Source organism: Lissotriton helveticus, chromosome 11 (assembly GCF_964261635.1).
Source record: "Lissotriton helveticus chromosome 11, aLisHel1.1, whole genome shotgun sequence".
NCBI classification, from domain to species: domain Eukaryota; kingdom Metazoa; phylum Chordata; class Amphibia; order Caudata; family Salamandridae; genus Lissotriton; species Lissotriton helveticus.
This window is the reverse complement of record NC_136072.1, coordinates 1021429145-1021456762: the sequence shown is the minus strand read 5'-3', so window position 1 is coordinate 1021456762 and position 27618 is coordinate 1021429145. Positions and strand designations below refer to the sequence as shown.

Genomic DNA, 27618 nt, shown 5'->3' with positions numbered 1-27618 from the left:
ATTACATTTAAAACAGGCGATTTCGATATGTTGCTCATTAAAGTACTATCTGATGTTTTATGGGCTTGCAATCCCTCATAATTTAGCTTTTGCTTCCTGCGCTAAGCGATTCACCTCTTTCAGGTAGTTACCAAGAGCAATTGCTATTTCCAGATTTTCCATTCCTATCAACAAGTTCGTTGCTCGTATTAATGACTGACATTTTAGAATTGCACAGTATTGTATTTTGAAGACAACAGATATTTCTTTCTACATGTCTTAATTGCTTGCATTTCCTTTCCAGGACAAGAGGCTGGACCCCCTGTTGATCAAGACTCCTACGGTAAGACATTTGAAAGGAAATCTCAACAGAAAATTGACCAGTGCCTTGTGTTTTTCTACATGCTGAACAGTAGGCATGGCTGCTAGTTGTGAATTGTTAGTGTTTGTGATTACGCATAGTTTCAGTAGCATAAGATTTTGCTTCAATGTAAATGTTCACTTGTTTTTTTTACAGTATAGCTTTCATAAGACACAGCCCCTTGGGGGACAATGACTATGCTTTGAGTGTCACCTCCTCACTGAATGAAATTATGGGAAAATATTTACTCCAACATTGGTGTGTTCTGGCCCGAAGGTCGGGCAACTCCATCTCTGATACGAAAACCCCTGTAGGAAAAAAAAATGCAGCCCTCTACACTAATCTGTACTCACTCAGCTGGGTGAGGACTGTTCTCTAGATACTCCAACGGAGTATCTTCTTGTGTACCCGCTGTGAACCAGATCTTTTTCAGAAGCCCAACACACTCCTCAAACTTTGTTTTAGTACAACATGCAGTATAAGTCCCCTAGATCTAGACTGATTGTGTTGCCGTAAATGATGCAGAGGTTTATGCTGGTGGGTGGAGTATTTTTTCCTCAAAATTTGTAAGGGGGTGCAAAATTGCTTTCACATAAGGATCCAGCTGGTGAAATGCTAGCCCTACTCCACGGAGTCCTCTTTCTCTCTTGAGTAAGGCACATCTTTGTCCTGCTAGCCCTCTTCCTTTAGCCATGGCCACACATCTTTCTCATACCATTACCTAACTATACTCAGTTAAGATTAAGCTACGCAGTATTCGGGATTTCAGAGCACAGTACGTAAATGATGATCACGTTTTATGACGGTCAGGGGCGGCCTTAGGCATGTGCAAGCTGTGCACCTGCACAGGGCCGCCAAACCCCAGGGGCCGCCACGGCAATATATATCCTTAATATAATAATCCTCTGAGGATCGTTACATATTTGCGTGGTGGCCCCTGGCAGGGATTTGGCGGCCTCCGGCTCTGTTCCACTTCCAAACACCCTGACCCCCCCACCTCTTCATTGGCCTCCACGCCTGCGTTCCTCCTGGTTCCTGAATGACTTCTTTTTTTCCCTACCCACTGCTGGCCCACTAGTACAGGAGTATATAACATTGCAAGCAAAATGAAGAGAATTAGAGTACACGAATCTGGTTATTCGAAACGAAAGAGAAAGGCGGCTCAGCAGGCTTTCGTAGCGTCACAGGAAGGAGCAATCCTTAACTTTATCACCCAAGGGAAACCTAAAGATGGAGAATCCTCCGGGCAGAGTACTGCTTATGCACCAGGTAAAACAAGCGCTAACGACCATAAACAAGAACAAGAAATGACGATATCCATGAGCAGAATGATACTCGTGGCGGCCCCTGGCAGGGATGTTTCCGGGCAAAGAGGCCACCGATTCTTTCTCTGTGGGTCCGGGGCCCTGTCATGGCCCTGGCACTGCAGCCGTCTGTGCCAGTCCTCACGTCGTGTGTCATAATATACCCTCCTCCTCCTAAATGGTATTGTTCTGAGACGAATTCGGAAGGGTAGGAGCAGCCGCAGGTACTGGTCATCTAACGCCTTTTCTGGACGTTTTATTAAAACACCTTCCTGAGCTCCGGGGGGCTCCGCCCCGCCCAGACCCCTCTTCCGGGGCCCCGTACCAACTTTCCCTGCCCAGGGCCGCCATGAGCCTAGAGCCGCCCCTGTATGACCTATTTGTGAACAAGTTAAATATTGGGTTTCTGCCAAAGAGTAGGGACAGCTCTGGTATTTATAAGTGTTTAACCTGAAGCCAGCAGTGGAGTCCACTTCAGTCCAGAATTTTTTATCAAGCAAACGAAGAGCAGTGCATACACCCTTTTTTCATAATAGCCAGTTGCATTGTTTATAAAATAAACCAGAGATAACCCAACACATGCGTTACCCCTCGTTGGCCTAATCTGCCGGATTACAAAGGAAGCCAGACCTTTAGTGTACTTGCTGTCTGAATGCATATTTAACTGGAATGAAGGTACTGTTCGTGCATCAAGGCCCTATCTATCCGTTAACAGACGTGCCTGTCTTGTTTCCTCGGCGCTAATGATCATTGTATCGGCAGAATGCACTTACTGATTTGATTCGTTTTCCTTTTCGCTGCACTCACCACTTCACGTTGCTCACCTGGGTTAGAGCACACAGGCATAGTGTGGCACCAGCTACCGCAGGGGTTGCCGTGCACAGATTAAATAGTTATTGTGGTTCTTCTTAACTTTGATCTGTGACTCGAAGGTACAAGACAGAAACAGAAGCTAATAACACTGCAAGAAAGATGATTTTATGACACAGTTGTGGGGCAGGGGCCGAAGGGTGGCAATGGAACCAAACATTATTAAAAAAAAAAAGAGAGAGAAAAGATGAAGAATGCAAAGAAAATAATAAGCCTTGTGCGAATGAAAGTGTGCAAGAGGAATGCATAGAAAGAAACAAAGATGGAAAGAAGAATGGAAGGATTAGGGTGCCAATTCCAGTGACCTATCTATAAAACAGCCGGATCACAAGTTTCACTTAATCCTCTAGTGCAATATAATTCAAAGTGGGAGGTATTTTATTTTTTTGTCTACTCCTTGTTAACCCACGGGTATAAAACAAAGTATGAACAAAAAAATTGGGAAGAAATGTAGTAATTAACTTAAAGGCGTCTATGACAGATAATGACAGAAAAATGTGTTAAGAATAAGTATGTCTACAGGAGATGGTGGAACAGACATTGGATCTTCCTTTGTGTCGTAATACTCTTTAAAATACGTGTGCAACCTAAAACTGCAGACTTGAAAGACCCTTCTAAAGCAATTAGGAAAACACGTTTTGACATAAATACCAGATAGATGGCAGATAAAAACGGGCGCCCCATAATCTCTATCCAAAGACATTTCAATCTGTTCAGATCCATAGAGATTAGTTGTGGATATGAATAAGTTGCATAATCCATCTTGGAGATGGTGGGTGACAACCACAAAAGCCTGCAGGGGACAAGGGATGCAGCCTTTTTCTTCTTCATATCTCAGTTTCTTTATTCAAATGTATTTTCGTGAAAGGTTTTTAGGGACCCAGTTTTCACCTATTTTGGGTATGTGTTCGGATTATATCTGACCACATTAGATCAAATATATCACCGAGTTTGTAACCAAATTGAATGAGTAAATGTCAAAACTCTGGAAAAATAAGCACACTATTTTTCATATAAAGATAGTATCCGGTGCAAGCTAGCTAACTTCACTGATATTAAGAAACATGTGTTTATTTATTTTATTTCCACTTATCATTCTTCACACACAAACACACACACGCACGCACGCACACACACACACGCACGCACACCCACACGCACGCACACACACACACTCTCTCTCTCTCTCTCTCTCTCTCTCTCTCTCTCTCTCTCTCTCCGCCTCTCTCACTCTGAGCCTATGTTACTCAAAACGTTGATGGTGCCAGATTGCACATGAAGTAAAGGGGGTGGGGGCTGTTTAGTACGGAAGGTATTCAGGTTAACATTCCCTATGCATGAGACACATTATATTGTGGGGGGAGTAAATTGCATTCGGTTGGATGGAAGGCATTAGGAGTTTCACCTCTGCAGAAAAGACTATAACTTGAGTTTGTTCCTGAAGGTGGCGGACAGCGGTTCTATTGATGGTGTGCGTGGAAGCGCCTTCTTGAAATTTCACGACTGAGAAGTGTCTCTCCAGTCAGTGTGGATGAAGGATGAGGGGGAGGTACTGGTGTGGCAGTGAGCTTTAATCATTTTCTCTGCGACTATTTCTTATTAAATGACTAATGAACACAATTCAGGTGTCTACGTGTAAGAAGTATGTATCTGTGTAATAAATTAAGCCAAATAGTAAATGATTCTTTGGCATTGCTGTCGGGGGGTGGGGGGGGGGGGGTGTTATCTGCCCCTCTGCTATCTTGCCTTCACAGCAGTTTCATTTAGAAAATATAGAACCTCCGTAGACCACCCTGATAGACTGCAATGGCACACAAGGATGGCACTGGTCCTAGTATAAGCAAGAAAATTGCCCCCCGATTCCATGGTGGGGTTCAGTGGGTCTGACACACTCCTGGGAGGCAGTACATCAACAGGTCCACAGGAAGATGCCGAGGGAGAAGGTCCAAGGAGAAGGCACCAGGCTGGAGGGGGAGGCAAGGACGTGTCCCATGTGCTTTTCCAACCTCTCACTATGGTAAAACAAATTAGGCTCCAATGGGTCTCCTGTGACCAAGCACGACTGAAGAAGTGGGTCCTGATGTGGGAATACTGGCAAGAGGGGAACAGCAGAGTTTGATGTTACCGCAATAGATTTAAATATTTCTTCATAACAAACATGTGTTCACCGGTTAATACCCTTTAACTTTTCAATGTGTGTCTGGGTGAGATTTAAACACAGCAGCTAGTATCCGGATACTATGCCCTTTTCTTTTCCTTAAGTCTTGTTGAGTTCCTATTTTAATGAATACTATTTTGCATATTTCAGCATGCTCATAAAAAAGCAAAAAGACTAAAATGAATCAAAGAGCAGTCGGCGAGGAGCTCCAGAGGTAGAGGGAGTGCAGCTTCACGTTGTCTTACTCCCACTCTCCCCTGTGGTGCCTGCAGTGCCCGGCACACGGATTAATTGCATCGTCCGTAGGATGAAAGGTTTGCATTGATGAAGGTCAGCGCTGCTTCAGTTGCTCATGGCAACTTAAGTGACTCACTACCTTACAGTGTCGCCAAGCCCATTGCAAGCTTTTCTTTCAAGATATGCAGTTCTTGTATTAAAATGAAATGCTAGATTTTCTACCATGTTTGTGGCAAGAGAAAAGAGGCCCTTGGTTTATACAATACATTCTTTGGTGCACTGCTTAATTTTAGCTGGTTGTTGCCGGTGGTGGGTCCCGGCACTTATTTTATACAACACAATCCCATTTGCTTTTTTCCTTCTGTAATAATCACATAGAAGGATACAACTCTCTTCTTGTTCTCTCTGATAACTAAGAGAGGCAGTAGAGGGTTGTTTGGGACCCCATAAGATGACACTGGGCACATGATTGTGTATTTATGGGATCCAAGCTATCCGGAGGTGATTCCGAGTATTTTTGTTCTCTTGGTTTTTCCTTTGCCTTCTAGATTTAATTGCACACACAGCATCTTAATGAGTTTTGATATCCTCAAGATATATATCTAGAGGTGTTTGCTTTAGTCGTGTAGGTTCTAGTTGTTATTTTGACTTATTTTGGGGGACCAGCACTTATTCATCTGCATTAGATATTTATAGAGAGCAACAGTTGGAAAACATTTTTACAGTGAAAAGACGGAGGAAGAGAAAGACAGAAAAAGCGTCACAAAGTGAGAAAGCAGGAACCTGCAGGATTGATATATTAAGAGGAAGGGGGTGCCCTTTAGTGGTTTAAAAATGCATATGGGGGATTTAGGGGTAGGCAGCCTTGGGATTTCGAGCACCCACATTTAAATACATCAGCCACAAGTTTCTAGCCGAGCTTCGGGCAGTGGCAATCTTTTATTTACAATTTAAGCACTGTTTTGGTGTCACAATATTTAGATATCTTTATAGGTAATTTCAGCAAAAAATACAAGAATGCAAATAGGCCAGTATTTAATTTGTAAAATAAAGTGCATGATGACAAGATTTCCTTTCAAGCCCACTATTGAGACCACTGAATGCTAGTAAATCCGAATACCAAGGCTGCCTCCTCTTGATTCTGCCTCATACCTCTTTCTTACACCAACCTACACTTCTTCAATGTTTATCTCACTTTTCGAATTTCTTTTCAACCCTGCTGTCTCCCTCAGTCACTGTTTTCCTACCTGTCTCTTACTCCACCGTTCACTCTTTTATGTGTGTCCCTCTGCTGCTCTTGGTCGAATTATGATGTTGAAAAATAATTCCTGGTCCTTAAAATGTTGGTACCCACCACCTGACACACACTAAGGGGCCGATTATGATGGCGGACGGACCTGAGTCCGTCCGCCACCATAGAGTAGAGGGGAACGTCCGCATGGGCAGCGGCGTTCCGCCCGTGAAGATTAGGATGTGACCGCCAGGGTGGTGGTCACATCCTCTATCCTTAACATTGCGGCGGGTGCAGCTTCAAGCTGCACCCGCCGCAATGTAAAAAATGCATACTTTGCTTTTGTATGCAGAAAGCGGCAGGCACCGCGCGGTGCCTGCCGATCTCTGCATACAAATGCAGGGGGGTACCATAGTGTAGTGGGTAAGTCCCACAGGTACAGGTGTATATAAGTAGACACTGTAGACCAATTCAGGTACTTGTAGTTGATGTTTATTAGCAGAAGTCATGGTCAGGATAACAGCCCCATCAGGAGCAGCCCACTGGCCGCTCAGCCCATCCTTAACTGACACTCAGATGCATCCAACATTCCACACAGACTAGGATTCCAATAAGAATGCACACACACAGGGCTGAGCAGCTGGATACAAGTACATACACATTATATGAGGATACTACATTATCCTCTCCCTTTAATAATTTAAAACAAAAGAACAGAAGAGAAAACAAAGAGAAACTATGCACAAGAAAAATATACAACTTCTAAGAAATCTGTGACCCAGGGATGGAGACGAAAAGGCATCACGAGAGGGAAAACAGAAATCCAAATTTTAAAAGAAGGAAGAAAGCGAAAAGAAATAAATAAACAGACACCATCCTCCTCCTTCAATAATTGAAAATTGAAAATATAAAGATATACTTAAATGGCTAACAACAACTCACGATATATTGAAAACATAAGGGGACGACAAGACCCCAAACAGCTTATTAAGAGAGAAACAAAAAATCAAGGAAAATACTACAAGCCTTAGAAAAAAAACACCGCACTTCTAGAGGGGAAACACTGTTGGACTAAGACCAATGTGGAAAACTGTTAGCGACTAAAACCCGTAAGTCACAACAAACTAAACTATCTTACTAAAAAGATAAAAACTCTTCACGAGGTAATGGGGCTATAACCCGCACTAAAATGAAGAACAATAGTTAGGGAAAATGGGACTCGCAACCCACACCCATCCCAAGACAAGACAGGGATAACCTACAAAAAATTGATGAAAAGATGTAAAAGGACTGAAACCCACTAGGGAACATGGGACTCGGATACCCACACCTATCCCACGACAAGACAGGGATAAACAAACTGCATAAAAAGGTCATGGGACTCAAACCCACACCAAAATGTAGTGAAAGGGACTCAAACCCAAACCATAAAGTAGTGCAAGAACAAAGGAAGGTGGGACTAGGGACCCACTCCTATTGCAAAGAGAACAAAGGAAAATGGGACTTGAACCCACTCCATCCCAACGCAGGGATAAATACCATAAAAATGGGGTGATGGGACTTAAAACCCTCCCCCAAAGTTTAAGAAAACGACAACATGTTACAAAAAGGAAATGAGACAATGCACCCACCCCAATGTTAACCACAAGTTTTAAGTTAACATTACTGTAGAAAAGCATAAGCAGAATACGAAATACATTTGCAGGTTAAATAAAACATTACACTGTAAATATCACCTAAAATACACAACTTTCAAGTTAACATTTCAGCAGAAAAACATAAGTAGTATATGAAATACACTTGCAGGTTAAATAAAATATTATACTGTAAATATAGCCTAAAATATAAAACCAAAAGCATTAACTGACAGAGGTGTGCCTGTCACCGGAAAGAGGCGGACAGGCAGGTTTTAATAAATATAACACCACTTTCCTAAAGCCAAGGGTGTGCCTGTCACCGAGTAAAGTTGCAGACAGGCAAGTTTCATTGAACTAAAATGACATTACTTTAAAGGAAAGGGTGTGCCTGTCACCGGAAAGATGCTGGCTTTCAAATAAAATAGCTTCATGTAAGAACAGTACCTTAAAGTTAATACGGCGCTCCATTTATAACGGTGCTTGAATTGTTGAAAAACAAATTCTAAAAAATTGCTGGGAAAACATTGCAGCCGGCATCAAAGAAAACAAAAGCAGAGCAGATCGAGGACATAACTACGTTGTGATGACTCGTGCTGAGTAAAGTTTTGTTAAAAGGAAACATCGTGGTTGGCAAAAACGAAACACTCTCATGTATGGCAAGGTAGGACTCCATAGCGTTGTGGTTGGCAGAAGATTCCAAAATGGAGGCACGTTTCCTCACGTAGTGCCGAGTGGCTCACAGTGCAACCATGTACCAAACGTCATCATGTAGCAGTGAAACAGAGAAGACGTCATAAGGGAAAGCTTTGGCTCTGCGCGGCGCTTCAGGAAACAGTAAGTAGCGCGAGCAAATACTTTTCAAATTTAACGATGTGATGGCGTCGCTTGTAAAATCATATGAAGATGAAAATAAAGCGTTTCCAAAAAAACGTTCCCAAAACCACCAAATAATACACATCTCCATTATAGAAAGAAAACATGAGCTGATGAATAATTCTTATCCTTTTTGAAAATGGCAAAACACGAGTGGTTTGGTAGTTATATCTTAAACTCGCCATAGTCACACTGCTAAACAAGAGATGGGAGCTTTAATCTCTTCAAATTCTGGGCAGTTTATATTTCTCTGCATGACTAATGAGAAAAAGAGTTACTTTATAGACAAAAACGTTCGTCCCGCAAAAACAAACAGGAGGCTGCAGTAAACTTTGAGTATGGCCTCAGACCTTCAGAGTTTGCTCAGACGATAATAGTCATTTATAATATAACCAGCCTCTCACTGAAGGAGAAATTGGCTCCTTTTCAAAATCTTTAACGGTTACACAAGTAGCTTGTTGAATAAATGTTCTTGAAGAAAATCTATAGACACAGCTCACCTGCATTTGGGCTGTCGTTGCGATGGACACTGATGGGGCAGGCAGGTAGCAGTTGGTCTGGTTACTTGAAAGGAATCTTTTACCTTGAGGTGTGTGCTTCTTAATTAGCTTAATCATCATTTCTTCTCTTTTATTTGCGTTTTAAGTTGCTGCTTTATTTTTCAAGAATGTAAATCGTTGCTTGACAGTTGTAAATAGCTTACTTGTTTGACTTCTTGATGTATTTCATCCTTTAAAGTTGTAGGTTCGTTGATTCATCGTCGCCATAATGTAGTGGGTAAGTCCCACAGGTACAGGTGTATATAAGTAGACACTGTAGACCAATTCAGGTACTTGTAGTTGATGTTTATTAGCAGAAGTCATGGTCAGGATAACAGCCCCATCAGGAGCAGCCCACTGGCCGCTCAGCCCATCCTTAACTGACACTCAGATGCATCCAACATTCCACACAGACTAGGATTCCAATAAGAATGCACACACACAGGGCTGAGCAGCTGGATACAAGTACATACACATTATATGAGGATACTACACATAGGTACCCCCCATGGGCACCCCCCACCCCCCTTCACCTAGGTGGCCCGCAACGGGCCCCGCAGTGAAGTTCCACATGCTTTTCCACGGCGGAAAATCCGCAGCAGAAAAGCATCTTTTCAAGCATTTCCTAATATGGTGGACGGTGTCTGAGAGACACCTCCACCATATAAGAGCTTTTCAGCCGCGGTTGTAAGCCAACCGCGGCGGAATAGCTGCGGACAGAAAACAGGACCCACCAGCCATCCTAATGTGGCGGTGGGTCTCTGGTGGGTCCGCTGCGGTTTTTCCGCATCCTCTGGGCCGGCTGTGACTTCCGCGGGCCCGGAGGATGCGGAAAAAACGCAATCCTAATAGGCCCCTAAGCACTGAAATAAGCACATATGAAAATCATCTGTAAACACGCTGATGGTGGATATGTTTACCTGTTAGCTGCACTCTGGAGACCCGAGAAAGGCATTGCACCCCAACTGTTTTAATTGATTTGCTTTTAACTCAAGTTGGGTTCTGAAAATAATTAATAAAGCTAGAAGTTGCAGAATTGGCAGGGTTGTGTTAAGTTTCTTCTATGGCCCCACTTCTGCAAAGTTCACTTCTTATGAGTGGTTGTTAAACACAATGTCCGTAGGAGTTGTCTGATAATCCTCCCTTTAACTCTTCACCCTGGAGGTACTGATACAGGAGGTACTACTAACTCGGAGGCAAGAGTAACGAGGGGTTTAAAAGTGGGGCCCTGAATGACCCCTTTAAAATTAGGAGTTACCAAAGTAATCAGTAATTACAGGTCCAATTTCCCTGGTTATTCTTCATTTTGCCCAGGAGATTCGGCTACTCTCAGAAGCTGGACTATCTGGGTGAAACAAAACAAATCCTCAATGTTCCATTGGATCTCATAGTTCTGATGGACTATTGTTATTCTCCTCAAAGGAATTAAGAACCTGATGGTAGTGAGAGCCCAAGTAATACATATATAAGAACCATGTTGTTCTGCCTGAGGGAAATGTGTTATCAAAACATATTTTAGTATTTGGCTATATATTGAAGAGTTGGTCAAGCTTTCCACTGAGTACAAAATCAAAATAATTGTATTTACAATGAAAGGTCTGAACTTGAGGAACATCCTTTGAAAAACAATAAAACATCCTTCTAGATAGGTGTCCTGTATTTCTTTACTTGCTGTTGTCCTTTTGAGAAAGGTGACAATTGCTTTGGGAATTAGGGAGTATCGGACTCTGAACCTGTTTTAATACTATCCTCACTTTATTTCCTCCCCTCCAATTTAATCCCAGAGCGCTCTAAATTAGTCATCCAGCACTTTATATACAACTCTAAAAAAAGAAGATAAGTAAACAAAAGAGACACAGATAGTCATACTAATGTGTAATATCGACTCATGATATGACGGTCTCTTCTTCCAGCACAGAAATATATGTCTCAAGGCAAGAGGAAGGACAGACCCAAACATAATTAGCACTCAACAAGTTAAATTAATTAAATTGACCTCCTCTAAGGGATTTTCCCACCTATTGTGAATCTTGCACTGGCCTCCCATACCTCTGTGTGTATGAGATATTGTGTTTTCCATTAGCACTTCAAAAGAGGAGTCCACCTCTTCTTCCATCTTGGTGGAGGTCTGCCTACTCAAGATTCCCGCCACGTCGGTGGGGATCATTTTGATGAAAGCAGGTGGCAAGAGCACTTTGAAAAAAAAATGCTATGTTGGTTGGCAGCCAAATCTCAACAACTGCTATATTTTCTTCTTTTGGCAAAAACAAACACCATTGTCAAGGTTTATCTCTGCAAAAAGAAAAAATGATGGACCAGATGCTCTGTGAGTGTGCAACCTATGTGTGTGGGCCCTTACTAACTTTGCTTCTCAACTACATTGGGAGGGCAGCCCCAAATGTGGTGGTATACACAGAGCAGCAGAACCCTTTGGAAAGACTTCGACTAGAGGAACCAGCTGAGGCTCTGTCACAACCCTAGCTGTTCCTGGTTCATTCAATACGCACTGTAGATTTTGTAAAGCATTTCTTGAATAATATGAACATATTTTACTTGACTTCAGGATCTTAAAAAAATTCAGATCAGTTTGCATTGCTGCACACTTTTTAACTAGTACTGTATCCGCAATTCATATAGCACTTTACGCAGCAATGGATGAGTTTAGGAAACTCTACACTATTTTTACTTATTGATTATTGCAGCATTATAATTACATGTGTTGAATTTTTGTAATGAGTGAGATCATTTTTAGGGCTGGATCTTTGTATTGAAAGCAACTGATTGCATTTTAAATAATTGTTTTGCACATATTCAGTCTCTTTCTGTATTCTAGAGATTGCTATATTCAAACTTATGTTTGTATATGTGAAGTTTTGGCTTCAGATTAGATGATGTGATTTATTTATATCATACATTTAAAAAGTAAAATAGCACTTTATCGACGATATTCCCATCCTACCCTCTCCCTTCCTCAACGCTTAGCCCTGCGGTTTTATGAAGATGGTACATTCATATCTGCTGGAGCATATGATTGGTTGACATCAATCAATCAATCAAACATTTTTAGAGCGCACTCAAGGCGCTGCGGGGGGGGTGGGTGCTGCTACTGCTCGAATAGCCAGGTCTTGAGATGTCTCCTGAAGGTCAGCAGGTCCTGGGTCTGCCATAGGTGGACAGGGAGGGTTTTCCCTGTCTTGGCGACGAGGTGGGAGAATGATCTGCCGCTGCCGGTGGAACGGTGGTGAGGGCGCGGGCGAGGTCAGCGGAGCGAAGCTGGCGGTTCGAGGTGTAGAAGGTGAGTCGTTTGAGGTATGCTGGTCCGGTGTTGTGGAGTGCCTTGTGAATGTGTGTGAGGAGCTTGAAGCTCTTGTTGACGGGGAGCCAGTGCAGGTCTCTCAAGTGTGCTGTGATGTGGCTGTGGCGGGGTTGTCTAGGATGAAGCATGCGGAGTCGTTCTGTATGTGTTGTAGTCATTTCTGGAGTTTGGCCGTGGTTCCCGCGTGGAGGGCGTGGCCGTAGTCCATTCTGCTCCTGACGAGGGCCTGGGTGACCATCCTTCTGGTTCCGGTGGGGGTCAACTGTAGAGCATGAAGAGGGTGTTGAAGAAGGAGGGGGAGATGGTGTTGACTTGCTGGGTCATTGATAGTGATGAGTCTAGGATGAACCCCAGGTTGCGTGCGTGGTCGGTGGGTGTCGGTGCAGCTCTCAGTGTGGCCAGCCACCAGGAGTCATCCCAGGTGGAGGGAGTGGAGCTGAGGATGAGGACCTCCGTCTTGTCTGAGTTCAGTTTCAGGCGGCTGTTCTTCATCCATTCGGCGACGGCCTTCATTCCTTCGTGAAGGTTGGTTTTGGCGGTGGTGGGAGCCTTGGTGAGAGAGAGGATTTACTGGGTGTCGTCGGCCAATGAGATGATGTTGAGGTCGAGCGATTGGATGATGTTGGCGAGCGGTGCCATGTAGAAGTTGAAAAGGGTCTAGCTGAGGGATTATCCTTGGGGTACGCTGCAGAGGATCTTGGTGACTTCAGTTTGAAATGGAGGGAGGCGGACACTCTGGGTTCTGCTGGTGGGGAAGGAGGTGGTCCAATCCAGGGTCTTGTCCTGGATCCCTGCGTGTGTGAAGGGTGTGGTGGCAGACGGTGTCAGAGGCGGCCGAAAGGTCCAGGAGGATGAGGGCCACAGTTTTGCCGTTGTCCAGCAGGGTCCTGATGTTGTCGGTGATGGCGATGAGGGCAGTTTCGGTGCTGTGGTTGCTGCGGGATCCAGATTGGGACGATTCCAGAGCATTGTTCTCTTCGAGGAAGCGGGTCAGTTGCCTGTTGACAATCTTCTAGATGACTTTCCCTTCATGATCGCTTGCTTCCTTCTCAGTAATCTACTTCTCTTTTCATTCATTCTTCCATAGTCATTCTGCTTCTCTCCCTCTCCACTCTGCATATCACTTGTTTATTCATCTATAGCCCTTCAGTTTCCTCTTGGGTGACCTGCTGTTTACAGTGCAGAAAAAAAGACTGTCTTCAAAGGGGAGGTGGGGTTTAGCCAGGCTTCAAAACTAACCTATCTGCTGCAGGTTGGCATTCCCCGCACTATCACTGGTACAAGAAGTGGGGTATTAATTTTTTGGAAGGTCTCACTGGTAGTCTAGTGCCTTGAAACAACAGTGCATGCCCACATTAGCTAGGAGGGCAATTAAAAGACAAAAAGTAATGTATATTGTCACCATACATAAGGTCATTGTTTCTGGTCTCCTTTGTACATGTGCAAACAGGCATTGGAGGGAATGTTCCAGGCAGCGGTGGCCAGCACAGGTAAGGGCAGGGCAGGGGAAGTCGACAGACGATGGAATAAGTATAATTAAATAAATAATACCTATTCCGTTATCTTTCGACTTCCCCTCTACCGTGCCAGCGCCCCACGCCACACTCCACAACGGGGAGAGCTCCGGGACATCTGTCCATGGGACAAGTGGCTGCTGATTCTATTCCGCATCACCCTCTGTGGCGGCCGGAGGCACTGGATGAGAACAAGGTTCAGGCCCACCAGCAACTTCAAAATTATCAGGCCAGTCGTCGACGAGGAGCCCAACCCTCTGATCTCAAGGTGGGCGATCCTGTACTCCTGCAGAATCGCAACACTGGTAGCAAATTTAGACTGATGTATGAAAGAGAACCCTGGGTCATCACTCACCAGAGTGGGCCTAGGATCACTACGCAGCAACTTTGTGAGACTGTTACCAGGAACGTGTTGTTTTTCAAGAGATTTCCCTCCTTCAAGGGAAGTGCCAAGGGACTTGGCGGTGGCTGGACCCACCATAGATGACACTCAAGCACCGGAGGAGTGAGGTGTTTCGGAACCGGACTCACCTGTGACTGCTGCTCCGGCACCTGAAGCTCCTTTGACTAGGCCTGGTTCCACAAGAGGTTCCACTGTGGCACCCTCTAACAGTGTACTGAGGTGTCTTGCCTGCACCCGGTATAGCCTGCGAAGGAACCCTGAGCCCTCCTGTGGACTGAGATATCACTTAATGTAAGACTATTCCAGTTTTTTTTCAGAATGAGTGTGTGGCTTGCAGGTTCGAGTTTGAGTTGCAGTCTTTAAGGATGTTTGTGTGCCTATGTTGGGCAGTTGGGTGTGTTTTCACTGTTTGTGTTTGCTCCAGCAAATGTTGTATTTTTGAGATCTGTTTGTGGAGGAATGTAGTGTCGCTCCTGTGAAGCAACATGTGCGACACGGGCGAACCACTAGGAAGGGAACTCTATGTGAACCACCCCTCTGGCCTGGCCAATAATGGTGGGGTCCAGGAGTCATGTGAAAGCACCTATGAATAGGAGTCAGACGGATATGACATCAGGGACGCACACAAGCCGGGACTCCGTTAGCACAAACACTGTGTCCGTGCTTCATTATCTATGCGCCACGGTAACAGAGACCCCCTGCGCAGCCCAATACATTTCGGACGCAGGGCGCGTTAACGACACAACATGCTACAATCTCCACTGATGCCCATTTGTTTCTTGAAACTTTTTTATTTTCATTTATTTTAGTCCCTTTGAATTTCAGGTTAGGGGTTATGTTGGAATTGGCCCTTTTTGCAGGGTCATCCCTGAACTTTTTGCCATCCTCACGGTATTTCTTCTGACCTGGTGTTGGTGGTTTTAGGACTCTGGGCACTTTAGCACTGCTGTCCAGTGTAAAGTGTGTGTGCTCTCTATGGTAAAGCGTGGTAAGATTGGTCTACACCTGTTTGGCTAATTTAATTTACCTATCAGTCCCCTGTAATGTGGTATCTCATATACCTGGGACCAGTAAATTAAATGCTACTGGTGGGCTTGCAGCACTTCTTGTGCCAACCACCAAATTAGCCTTTCAAACCTGTCCCAGGCCTCTGCCATTGCAGGGCCTGTGCGCGCAGTTTACTGCCGCTGTGACGTGGCACGTAAATTAGTTGCCACGTCTGTGACCCCACTTTTACTACATTTCAGTCACCCCTAAGTAGGCCCTAGCTAGCCCTATGGGCAGGGTGCATTGTTGGTAAAAGGTAGGACATGCACCTTAATTGTGTGACATATACTGGTAGTGACAAACAGCCATTTTGGTTTCTCACTGCTGTGAGGCTGCCCTCTCATAGGAATGCATTCGGGATTCCCTGATAAGTGTTTTAGTGGAAATTTCTGATAAGAGAGGAGCAGCTAGGTCAGGTTTGGTATGTTTGGAATGGTAATAATTAATGCTGCGTAATGGTGTGCACAGATTTATTATCACTATTTTAGAAATGGCGCTTTTAGAAGTTGGCATTTCTCTGTGCTACCCTCCTGCTGGAGGGCCCTGCGAGCTGGCCTGCCTGGCCTGCCTGGGCCCAGCTCTGCCGTGTGCCGCCTAAAATCCAGCACTTGGTGAGCACTTGATTCATTTCCCTGCTTCAGTTTCTGGCCTCTGGGTTGGAGAAGAGATCTCGCAAGGGGAGGGCTGTGCTTCTGCCTCCCCTCACTATTTTGGTGTAGTGGCACGCTTTGGCTGGACCCAGTAACCAAGGGCAAGGAGGAGGGGCTGCTATTTGCCGTAAGGAGCACCTTGTCCTGACTGTGCCCCCCCAGCGCCTTGCCCGCACACCAGGAGCACGTGGTGGGCGTGTTGCAGTTATATTTCAAGAGCCCGAGGAAGCTGCTCCACCTCCGTTCCTAGCGATTGCCGTGGCTGGGCTGAAAGTCAGGCAGAAACGAAGCCTGACAGTGGGTGGGAACCTCATCCAGGAAGAGGAAGAACGTGGCTTCTGCCCGGTTGGGCCAAGAAGCTGACGTAGCATCAAGAGAAACCCCAGGAGGAGAGGTGCGGATGGTTCAGCCCGGGGTGCACTTGCTACCGGAGAAGCCGTGCAGACCCTGGGACGGTGGTTGTGGTGCTAGTTGTGCTTCGGAGGACCACATTCCAGGCTGGGATGAGATCCCAATCATTGGTACCGGCTGCAGCTGCACCGCATGGTGGCGTGCAGCTGTCTTTCCCTGTTAGCTGCGACGGGCGCAGCAAAGTCGTCCCGCATTTCCAGTGAGCATGTGCCCGGCCTTGTTGGCGCATGCCTGGAAGGGTGTAGACCAGTGTCAGGTGACACAAAAGCCCCAACGGTGGTCTCGGCCACCGATGGCGAGGCTTCCCTTTTTCTTGGTGGTTACTGCATTTCACAGAATAGGGGCGAGGAAGATTCGACAGCCTACGAGGTGGCAGCAGAGCATCCCACAAACCCAAGCTAGAGTACAGGCCCGAACCCTGCTGTTTTGGAAAGCAGGTGTTCCGGGGTCTAAGATCCCTTTGGTGCCTGTGGTTACTGGAAGTTTCCTAAGGGGCGCACACTGTAAGTGATTACCCTGTATTGCGGATGAGGTTGAGGCCCAAGATGGGCAGAGGGGCCGCACTGCTACTGATCAAGTTTTGTATAACATGCTTTACTGAAAAATGCGATGATGTTCATCCCCCCTGATATATGCATAGTGTGTTTATGCTAAGTGCCTCTTGCCAGCAGATACTGGTTGTTTTTTATTTACACTACTTGTGTGATATGATGGTTATGGCAGTAGCCCGATTGGCCCTGTCCTGTATATAAGTCCCCTGTAAAGAGATACCTAAGTGCCAGTTGGCACAGTGTATAGTTGTGATTATTTTCTAATGTGTTTATGTAAATACAAAGGCTATTTTTTATATAACCTTCTGTGGAGTTACTTTTGTTGTGTGCCTAGTGTATCGCTGCAGTGTGAGTGTGTTGCGCAAACGCTTTACACATTGCCTCTGGGATAAGCCTGACTGCTCGTGCCAACCCACCAAGGGGGTGAGCAGGGGTTATCTTCAGCGTGTAACTCCCTTGCTCTACCTAGAGTGGTGGTTTCTGCATGGCTTAGGTCCATGCCCTAGCCAACTAGAATTCCCATTTCTAGTAGGTTGAAATCATAGCATCTAGTGAAGATGAAAGTAAAGGCAAGAGGTTATAATGTACAGGAGTCAAGATTTCTGTGAATCGATGCAAATTGCTTTTGTGTTCAGATGAATCCGCACGTGCTTAGCAGTGCAAAAACGGATGGTGCTGCAGACAGGCATTTCAAAGCCAACAAATGATTTGCAGTCGTATTTTTTATCCATCACGCCGATAATTTTTATTTACTGGAATTATAGCCGGGTGTCCAATGGTGGTTCAGGAGGGATGAATCCATGCTCCATGTTCAGGCTATCCACGTCGGATAAAATGTCATATCATTAAGCTGAGTGGGGGGTCATGTAAATAATAGTTGATTATACTGAAATGCCTTGTGGGGCTGGGCACCTCCGCTTTACACCAGTAAAAGATGGCTGCATCACTGCAGTGCTGCAGTGTTTGCTGATGAAAAATAGATGCACCAAACTGCAACGCAGCACCTGACAAGATGTCTATATGTATTGCCTGCAAAAGATTGGCTGAAGCTCTTTTGTGTGCAATTCAGAAGCTTAAGTGCTTTCTGTGTTTCTACTCACTGCAATAAATATCACCTGAATGCCTATTACCTAGATTAATGATGAAGATGGATTGCTGCTTCATCGGATATGGCCCTACATTGTGCTTTGTTGCATTAAACCACTGTCATGCCATCAATCAACTTGTAATATAATAGATGGACAATACTGTTTGCTCTGCAAAACACCAACAACAAGCCTCTGCCACTGGAAGGCAAACACAGCTGCATTTCGCAAACTATAACCAAGAAATACCACCGCAGTCAGTTTGTGATCTACTGCTATTACCTTGCGCTGCCAGCATGAGGTAGCATGTTCATTTCAGAAAACTTATGTCTCCAGCTCTTTTACGATCACTTCATCTGTTTATCACCGAATGTTTTTCATTGTTTGAAGGGTGTCTTGAGGGTGGGCCCTGACTGAGCCACGCGTTCGCCAGGACAGTTCTACATTACTGCAATCCGACTGCTGGCGTTCATTTTGAAGCACATCCATCAACTATTTGTATACAAAGGGATGAATATGGAAATATGTTATAGACTTGCATCTACTTACATTTGCTAGTAAAATGCCTGCACTTCTGGTATCTTTCCTGCGGATTTAATTTTCCCATTTGAATTTTAAAGTTTCATGAGTCATCTGAAAATATTCATGAGAGACCACCCATTGGCCCATAATTTATAACTGGAATACAGTTTGAGCTATTCATTTTCACTGATTGTTTCACTGTGTGATTTTTGTTAGTGATCACAGGTTAAAATCCAGTAGGAAAATATGTGTCTGTCAGCACTGTGCCTCGTATGGCTCTTTTGGTGTGCAAGCCACTGGGCTATTTATGACTTTCATTCTTGTTGATTCTTAAAGGATATTTATTTTAGTTTTATAAAGTGATGACCAGCATTAAATTCACTCACATAATGGTGTACTATACGAAGTGCTCAGCTAATCCAAGCAAATTCTGTTCCTTCTCAATGGAAGTGTAATTTTTCAACCAAATTAGGAACCTCTTTTAAAACTTTGCTTGACACATTGTTCCAACCTCGCAGAGAACATCTTTATTGTACCAGGAGTATCCCAAAGATAAGGTGCTCTTCGTAGTTCAGTACAATTGTGTTGGGTCCTCCATCATCAGCACTGTACAGTCCAAAATACCAAACACCACCAAATGAACAGGAATGTAATACCAGAAGAGATCTGTCACACATTCCTGAACGATTTGGAGGACTTTAATATAGTCCACTGCTGCAGGTTCCAAATACATATTCTTTATATCACACAAAGACACTAAGATATGGGATGATAGTAAAAATGGCTTCACTTCTCTTTCCCTCCAACCGTACCAGCTCAGGACCACAACTATACACAAAATCTTAGATTGAACAACCCAGTACAGTAAACAGCCAAGCAGACTATATCATAAGAAAATCCCCATCAAGGGACCTGCAGATCTGTTCAGTTACCAGCATACTGAAAACCACAAAACTGTGCGTCTGTATCTCACACTTCGTCATCCACCACACTGCTACACGCTACCTCCCATAGTACGATAACTGCACCTCGGTGGTCATCAAGCATGAGGGCACAGATAGTCGTAATGGACTGATACTGTATATTTATCTTATGGTATAAAATAATGTGTGCATAGGATGTCTTAAATCTCATTTCAGAATATTAATTTTTTTAAAAGGTACATACATCTAGTCTTTTTCAGGTAAATGGCATCTGCCTCCAATGAGATCTAAACAAATGTTTACATTCATGTCATCAAGGGTTTGCAACCCAGGGCCCGTGGGCCTTCTTCATGCACATATGCTGATTAAGACCCAGCAGACTAGACATGTGAAGGAGAAATGCCAATTTCTCTCTGTGTGTTTCTTAAAAAAGTTGTGCATTGCAGACACATTACATCGGATGCATAATTAAAATATGCACATTTTATCAATTAATTATTCTCATCTAAAGATCTGCTGTCTTGACCAACCCAACACCGTACTCCACACTCCTTATCCCAGTATGTACTGAAAATAGGAGAGAACAAGTCAATCAATCAACAAAACTTTATTCGGTTTTTGCAAAGAAAACCATAAAAGTCAAGCAAACACGGTAAAAAATTAGCATTAAGGATTAAAAGAGGCAATACAATGGCTCCACCATTTCACCAAAACTTGTATCAGGAGGTAAGCAAAGTCCGGAAATGAAGGCAAATGACATCATCGCAAACCCAGAAAATGCAAAACACACAAAATATTATATCCGCCAAAGTAAAATCTATCATCAGAGCCCCAATGAATACAGAATAAATCACAGGCACTGTAATAGAAACAATCTTATCAAGACGATAAAACTGTCCCTCATGGCCCCATAGAGTGCAAAACAAATAAGGGAACTCATATCATAACCATAAAACCAACCACCCTGGGCCCGTAAAGTGTAAAGTAAATAGTAGGGGCTCTAATTAAGAAAGATCTCACATCACCACTGTGCCCTCGATTTGTCCATGAAGAATTAATCACAACTGGCCCTAAGTCAGATTGAGGCCCTCAAAAACATTAAGAACATATAATACTGTGTCACATGTATAGAAGGTTTGCAGTTGCTAACCATTGATCAGTTACTGACACCTCAAAAGAGGTGGTAACTAGGTCAAAAACAAGCATTTGCAATGCAATAGGTCTCGCATTATTAAAGTTAGAGCTATTGGCATTGTAAATGGCAATGCCTTTTATTTATGTTTTTGCTTTTAAAACATAAATAAAAGGCATTGTCATTTACAATGCTAATAGCTAAAACTCTCGCAAAAGTGAGACCTATTGCATTGCAAATGCTTGTTTAAAGGACGCCCCAGACACTTCTTCCCCAACCTACCAACCTTCAGCGATAGGACAAAACTGCAAGCTTATCTTAGCAAGTCCATACCTGAATACAGCGTGCTTCGAAGAGCAGCACATGCGCTGCTCAGGATCGACCTAAAAAGTCTCTGTTTTAATAGCATTATACAATATGGTCGGGTATACAGGAAAGAGCTGGCAGTGTTGGATAGTTGTCAGGGGCTATTCATTCGTTTTTGTGTTAAGCGCTACACATGGAACATTGTTTAATGTAATTGATACCTAGTGGTAATTTGTCCTTTTTTTCAGTGACTTTGTGTGCATGCGTGCGTGTGCATATATGTATGTGTGTGTGCGTGTGTGTTTATGTGTTTGTGTTTGTTTGTGTGTGTTTGTATGTATGTATGTGTGCGTATGTGTGTGTGTATGTATGTGTGTGTGTATGTATGTATGTGTGTATGTATGTATGTATGTGTGTGTGTGTGTTTCTCTGCAGATTATAGGTTCACATTTCTGCTGGGCAGCCTCTGCCTTTTATCCTTTGGTGTCATTCTCCCTCTGACACGTCATTGGTTTCACACGAGTCTCACTGTGGTGAGAGTGCTGCAGGAGAGTATCAGGGATACTGGGTCTCTGGATAACAGTTTGTGTGGAATAATGTTTTTACTAGAAAAGTGCTTTAGACCGATGACCCCAGAGCCTGCTCCCTTCCAGTGTGTGGTGAGATTTTTAGGATGTGGGGGCTCTGAAGCGACAAGTTTTATAGCGCTTGGGAGCGCTGTATTCACCTGCCTAGTGCTTGGGAGCGCTTCATTTCCCTGAAGTGCCTGGGAGCGCTTTGTTGCAGGAGGCCGGTGCCCACCCGGCATTGGTCGCGGGATTGCCTCCTTAGCGCTTTAGAGCGCTGTGTTTGCCGTTGAAGCGCGTGGTGCTCCAAGCCGGTGCCCACCCGGCATTTGCCCCAAATTGCGGCGTATTTCCACTTGTAGCGAGTGTCACCTCGCTTTATAATTAAATTCTGGATGGAGCCTACCCCTCGTGTGTCCCCCCGCATCACCGCCGCAGCCCGGGACAAACCGAACATCGCCGCCGGCCTGTGACCAGGAAGTCAGGCAGGCCGGGCGGGACAACCGGAAACTGGAAGTAGGAGGGCGGGAGCCTACCCCGCCTCCCACGGAAGAGCCGCGGCTGTTTTGAGCACCGGTGCAGGCAGGAGCCTACCCTGCGCCCCGGTGCACTTGCCCTGAGAAGGAGGGAGGAAGAGTTCTGCTGCCGGCGCCTTCCACGAGTGAGGGAGAGCCCGTGGTAACCGGCATAGACGAGCCCTGCAGCTGCCAATGAGAGGAAAGCCGCCGCACCAAGGAAGCCGGTGAGTGGGGCTTCGCCTTGGTGGCTCTCGGGGGCATTCTCTGGCTGTCTTGAGTCCGGGAGGGACTCCAAGGAAGGCGCCATTTGCACTAAGAGCTGTGGCGGGGGGCTCTGTATGTGTGTGAGCGTGCGTGTGTGTATGTGTCTTGGAGTCTGTGTGTATGCGTGTGTTTATGCGTGTGTGTTTAAAAGAGGCCGATGACTGGGGGGGGAGGGGGTGTGTGTGAGCGAGCGAGTGTCTGTCTGTCTGTGTGTGTATATGCGCGCGCATGTGTGCCAACTTCAAGAAATCGGAGCCGGGGATGTGCACGGCGCGGCGCGGGGCTGGACGTGCGCGTTCACGCATCCAAATCCAAAAGGAAAAGCTCGTAACACCCTCTTGTCCCTAATTCCCCCGAGACGGCTGACTAAAGTTGTCGAACTGGAGCATCCTATCGGATGCACTCCAGCTCGACCTAAAAGGGAAGTTCCATTTGTGAATGGTCTTGGGTGATCTGGAGGTGAACAGGCTGCTCCTCACGAAGTCTTCCTAAACTGGATATTTTTTTAAACCTTTACAGGTTCCTTTAAGGAACACAGACTGCTTTAACCCCTTCCTTGCTGCCGTCGGCCATTGGCCATCGCGAGCACTACCTTCGTAATGCTGCGCACGTCCAACGGCCGACGCGGCCCAGCCCACGCAAGAGAACACACGCACCGGTGGAAGGAAGACCACTTCTTGTCTTCCTAATCCTGGGGACAGTGGCCAGGTTCAGGGTTTTGGATCGAAGACTTCTGTTGGGCTCATAGGGCTGAATGATATTGTGAAGAATGGGTGGACCAGTTTTAGAAAGAGATTTATGGGTGATACATAGGGATTTGAACTTAACTCTCTCTTGGACTGGGAGCTAGTGCAGACATTTGAGAGCAGGTTTGGCTGACTGATGTGTGGGAGTGCCCAGTAGAAGTCTTGCGGCCCTATTCTGGATGGTTTGTAATTTCGTAAAGGTGGCAGCAGGGGCCCCTAGGTAGAGAGCGTTCGCATAGTCCAGCCGGGAAAGGACAAGTGCTTGGACCATCATTTTCTTGGCATGATGGTTGTCTACTCTTCTTGTAGGCCACCATTCCTGCGGTTGTAGCCAATCACAAGGGGTTGCAAATAACGGCCTATCCAGGTCATTTTCACTAAGCAGGTCATTTTGTGACTGAAGATTTGCTCGCATTGTAGAATTAGACGCAAAGTAATCGCTTAATATGTGACCCCTTTTTGCAACCTACCTATTACCACATGCGGTACCATGATTTATAAACCACTTCTAAAGACTCATCAGTTCCAGTTTTCCAGGCATTAACATAACGTTTCATCGTATTTCCTAGTCATTTAATGGTTGCAATATAATATTTTGCTAGTATCAGTGTTGTTTTGCCTAAAAAGTACATATATTCTAGATAATCAACTTACATTATATCGTTGCCACTAATACGAACTCAACGTACCCTGCCCAGTATATATATGACTACAGGAGTCGCCACCCCTAATCATACAAAGAAGTCTTATAATAGTCCAAATAGGGTAAGAGGGATAGAGAACACTTAGGTTGATAGCAAAGAGAAAAGGACTCCCTTCAACTCTGTACAAGGTCTTCCCAAACCTGTTGTACTTCATACCATCCCCAATTCATAGGGACAGATTTCACCTCAAAACAGGGTTCCATGTCTGTGAGACATACAGAAAGCTTGATAGCTATTAAATATCCCTGTATTTTCCAAGACACTTTAAAATCACTCACCAAATGGCCTGACCACTTCACTGGGTCCCTAATAATTCCAGTGCTCTTCTAGCATTTCCAATCCAGCTATGTTTGCAAATAGAAACATGCAATGGCAAACACAATAGCTTTTGTTGTTTGTATGACATTACGGTTGCACATGCACATGACTTCGAAACATCAGATGTAATTGCTTTTTCAGTAAATGTTTGTCTGGCAGACCTAGGGAGTAAGCACAAACAAAAGCATCTGCAGAATGAATGCTACAAAAAATAAAGAATATTTTTTTCTGATGCATTTATTTTTAGATGCTTTTCTCAGTACATGCTCCCCAATACCAACGGGCAGCTGATGGGTGATTTCAGATGTAACATTTTCCCTCCTGCTTTCCCATGGAGGTGGAAGGATACATCAAACAGCCAGTAGATTTTGGGTGAGGCCAATCTAAGATGTGGCTGACAAATGTCTTGAGCCATGACTAAATGTTCTAGAGTAAAATAATCCGATGACTGAAGGAGGCTGACCCAAAACCCATTAAAGTATAGCATGCAATATGATCTGCATGAATGGTGCAAGAACCATATATATCAAACCTGAAGAATTACAGTGAAAAGTACTTCAGCCTACAGGCTAATGAAAAATAAACATTGTGCACATTTGCTTTCATGCCTCTCCACTTCAGAAAATAAAAAAATAGCATTTCTAAACACTAGATCATGTTTGGCAACTTCAGGGGCTCTATTAACTGCTTCAAAAGCAGAATACCAATGTAATTTTCGTAGAATAATATACAATCCTCAATACAATTATAACGATTTGAGTCACTGCAAACTTAAGTGCCTTTATGAAGTGCTCTGCATAGGCCTTTGCACTCTATATATGGCAATACTTTCCTCCCCTGTTATCAAATTACTGCTGGGCCGGCGGTCTCCTCTAAATTTGTTGAACGGTGTCCTCTCTGCCAACTTGATGGATGGAGAACTCTCAATCAGTCCAATAGTCCTAGATTAAAATACGTAAACACTCTCACTCAATAACCACACTCGACGCATCATCCTTAAGAACACAAACTGCAGTTTGATGCACATTACAAAAGTGTAGTGTGCAGTCTCCAACTTTGCTGTCCTCTCACTTCTAATACAAAATGAGGCTACTGCCCTAACATTCCTCAAATAATTCTGGTTCACCACTTCGTCTTAAACACTTTCCCATGGTTATAAAATACTTCCCAAAGACTGAACAATACAGTTAGTGAGGGCTGCTACACTAATGTATAGATCATTTTATTGCAAGTTACAACAGCTCCACAATTTCTAATCCTTTCAATACTTGAGATTGACAGCTGTCCAGTCAAAGTGCCTCAAGCTGAATGCTATCCTTATCTACTTGAAAGAACCCTTTTTTGTGGAGAAGCGCATCGAGCACCTAGAAGGCCACCTCCTCACAGCCTGGGAGAATGTCATTTTGAGGTGCTTATTCTTAAAAGGGAAATTGATGATTTCTCAGCATGTCACTTGCACTCGTCCTGGCAGAAGATGACTTTCCTTAATACTATATACTACCTGCTTATAATGAGCTCTCCACTCTTGACCTGATTATTGCCAAACAAGATACTGTGCAGATCCTCAAATCTATAGCCGTGGACTGGTCTGATCATTTACACATACGTTTTGCTAGCCCTATCACCCTCAATTACCCGAAGCAGCTGAATAATTACTTTAATTTGAGGTAGAAACTCAGTAACTTTTGGGGTAGGACTTGAACCATCGTCATTTCAAAACTGTCTGACCTCACATTAATATGGCCTGGCTCTCCCGATCTACGTTTGGGGATCTCTGTGCTGCACTTTACTGCTTCACTTGCCTCAAACAAGAAATGTCTTCACATCATTCTCTTCCTGATCACTTGCCTTTGGCTGCCCTCAGTAATAGCACGCGAATATTTGAACACCTCCAAATATCTGGCATAAAAACTGAACATTTTTGGAACTACAAGAAACCTGAGAGACCTCCTTGCCCTGTTTCAGGAAGACAATTACCATTAGACACTTATTTGCCAGAGCCATAATAGCCCTCTCCTTTGTTTACAGGCAAATGTTTAAAACATCTGTTACAACTTCATCTAAATTCTTTGTAACATCTCTAAATATTAGCGTGGATATCCTCAAGCTTAAATGTTGTTCCTAGCTCTGCATATAGATTCCATCAAATGGTGATTTTCCTCTGACACATCTTGCTAATTTGTTTTTCACACATTGTTTTTATTGAATTATTGGGACGCGTAATCCTAAATTTGAATTAATTAAGGAAAATGGAAAGATAATGATTTTTCCTTATGATCATTTATCTTATAAGATGGCTTTCACATATAAGAGGGAGGTCATCTTACTTTGTATTTATAATTTCTGGCTCGCATAGAATTAGAACTGATTCCTATTACATTACGATAAATATGTTAGTGTGATATATATTCCACCATTGTTCACTTCAAATAGACATTAAAGGGCTGATAATGATGCGGCCTAAAAAAAAGGCTCCAACCATTGGTCAAAGCCTTTCCGGCAGTATCCTAATATCCCGGTTGGATTCCTTTCTGACCGCCTCATTATAATGGAGTTGGTCGGAAAGTAATCGGAATGGTCATTCCAACTGGCTTCCAACGGGATTGGCTCTTTCCGTCCTTGTGATTACGATGTTGAGCTTCGGCAACCTTGCCTTGCTGGTCTTCCTGACACAGAAAGGCTGTTAGGACTCGATTTTGGGGGCCCCTAGCAGGGCTCCCTTGGGTGCACGGCTCCAGTTGGAGGCCGAGGGGTACCTATAGTGCCCCTCTGTGGATCCCTGCAACCTGTGGCAGGCACCTCAAGGTGCCTGTCACGGGGTGCAGAGATGACCTGCACCTCCTGTTGTACAATGGGAGCATGCATTCTGGCTGGTTTACGGCTGGAATTCAAGCTCTCATTGTAAAGTATGGGAATGCTACCGAACAGGGTTCGGTCGCATACTAATTAGTCGGTCGGAACCACCAACAGGGTGTTGGTCGGTCCCATGACTGAGACGATGTCGGTTGGAGGAAACTCCGCCTGACATTGTAATGAGAGCCTAACTTGTTAAGAGATATTAGATAGTAAGCCATCTCCATGATTGTAGATATATTTGATTCACCATAAGATCACCATATCGCAGGAAAAGCGGGACTAAGTATCCCAGGGTCCACTGCTCTCTTTTCCTTTATCTGTCTGAATAGTGCAATCAGCAGACTACTCACAGTTTGCAATTTTGTTGGAAGCTCTGGATAAGTTCCAGCCCCACTCGCATCCACCTGAACGGGGTTCTTCAACACAGCTTGGTGAGTTATAACTCCGGCTTTCATTGACAAGATTTGAATGTATCAGGGTGACTTTGAGCACTTAATGAGTGTTTGGGATTTATTTCCTAGAGATTGCATCAGAGGTTACTTTGCCAGGGATCACTTTTTGGTTGGAAATCTTGGTAAGAGTCAGCTATTGTTATTT

The 27618-nt window shown here is 44.4% G+C and overlaps 1 protein-coding gene across 1 annotated transcript in view; it reads left to right on the top strand.

Moving 5' to 3' along the window:
• Positions 1 to 27618, top strand: part of RPH3A (rabphilin 3A) — a 1088002-nt gene that overhangs the window by 707681 nt on the left and 352703 nt on the right. The window contains exon 7 of the mRNA XM_078667417.1: positions 284 to 322. Within this exon, the coding sequence (XP_078523543.1) occupies positions 284 to 322 (39 nt within the window). The remainder of the gene's footprint in view (positions 1 to 283; positions 323 to 27618) is intronic.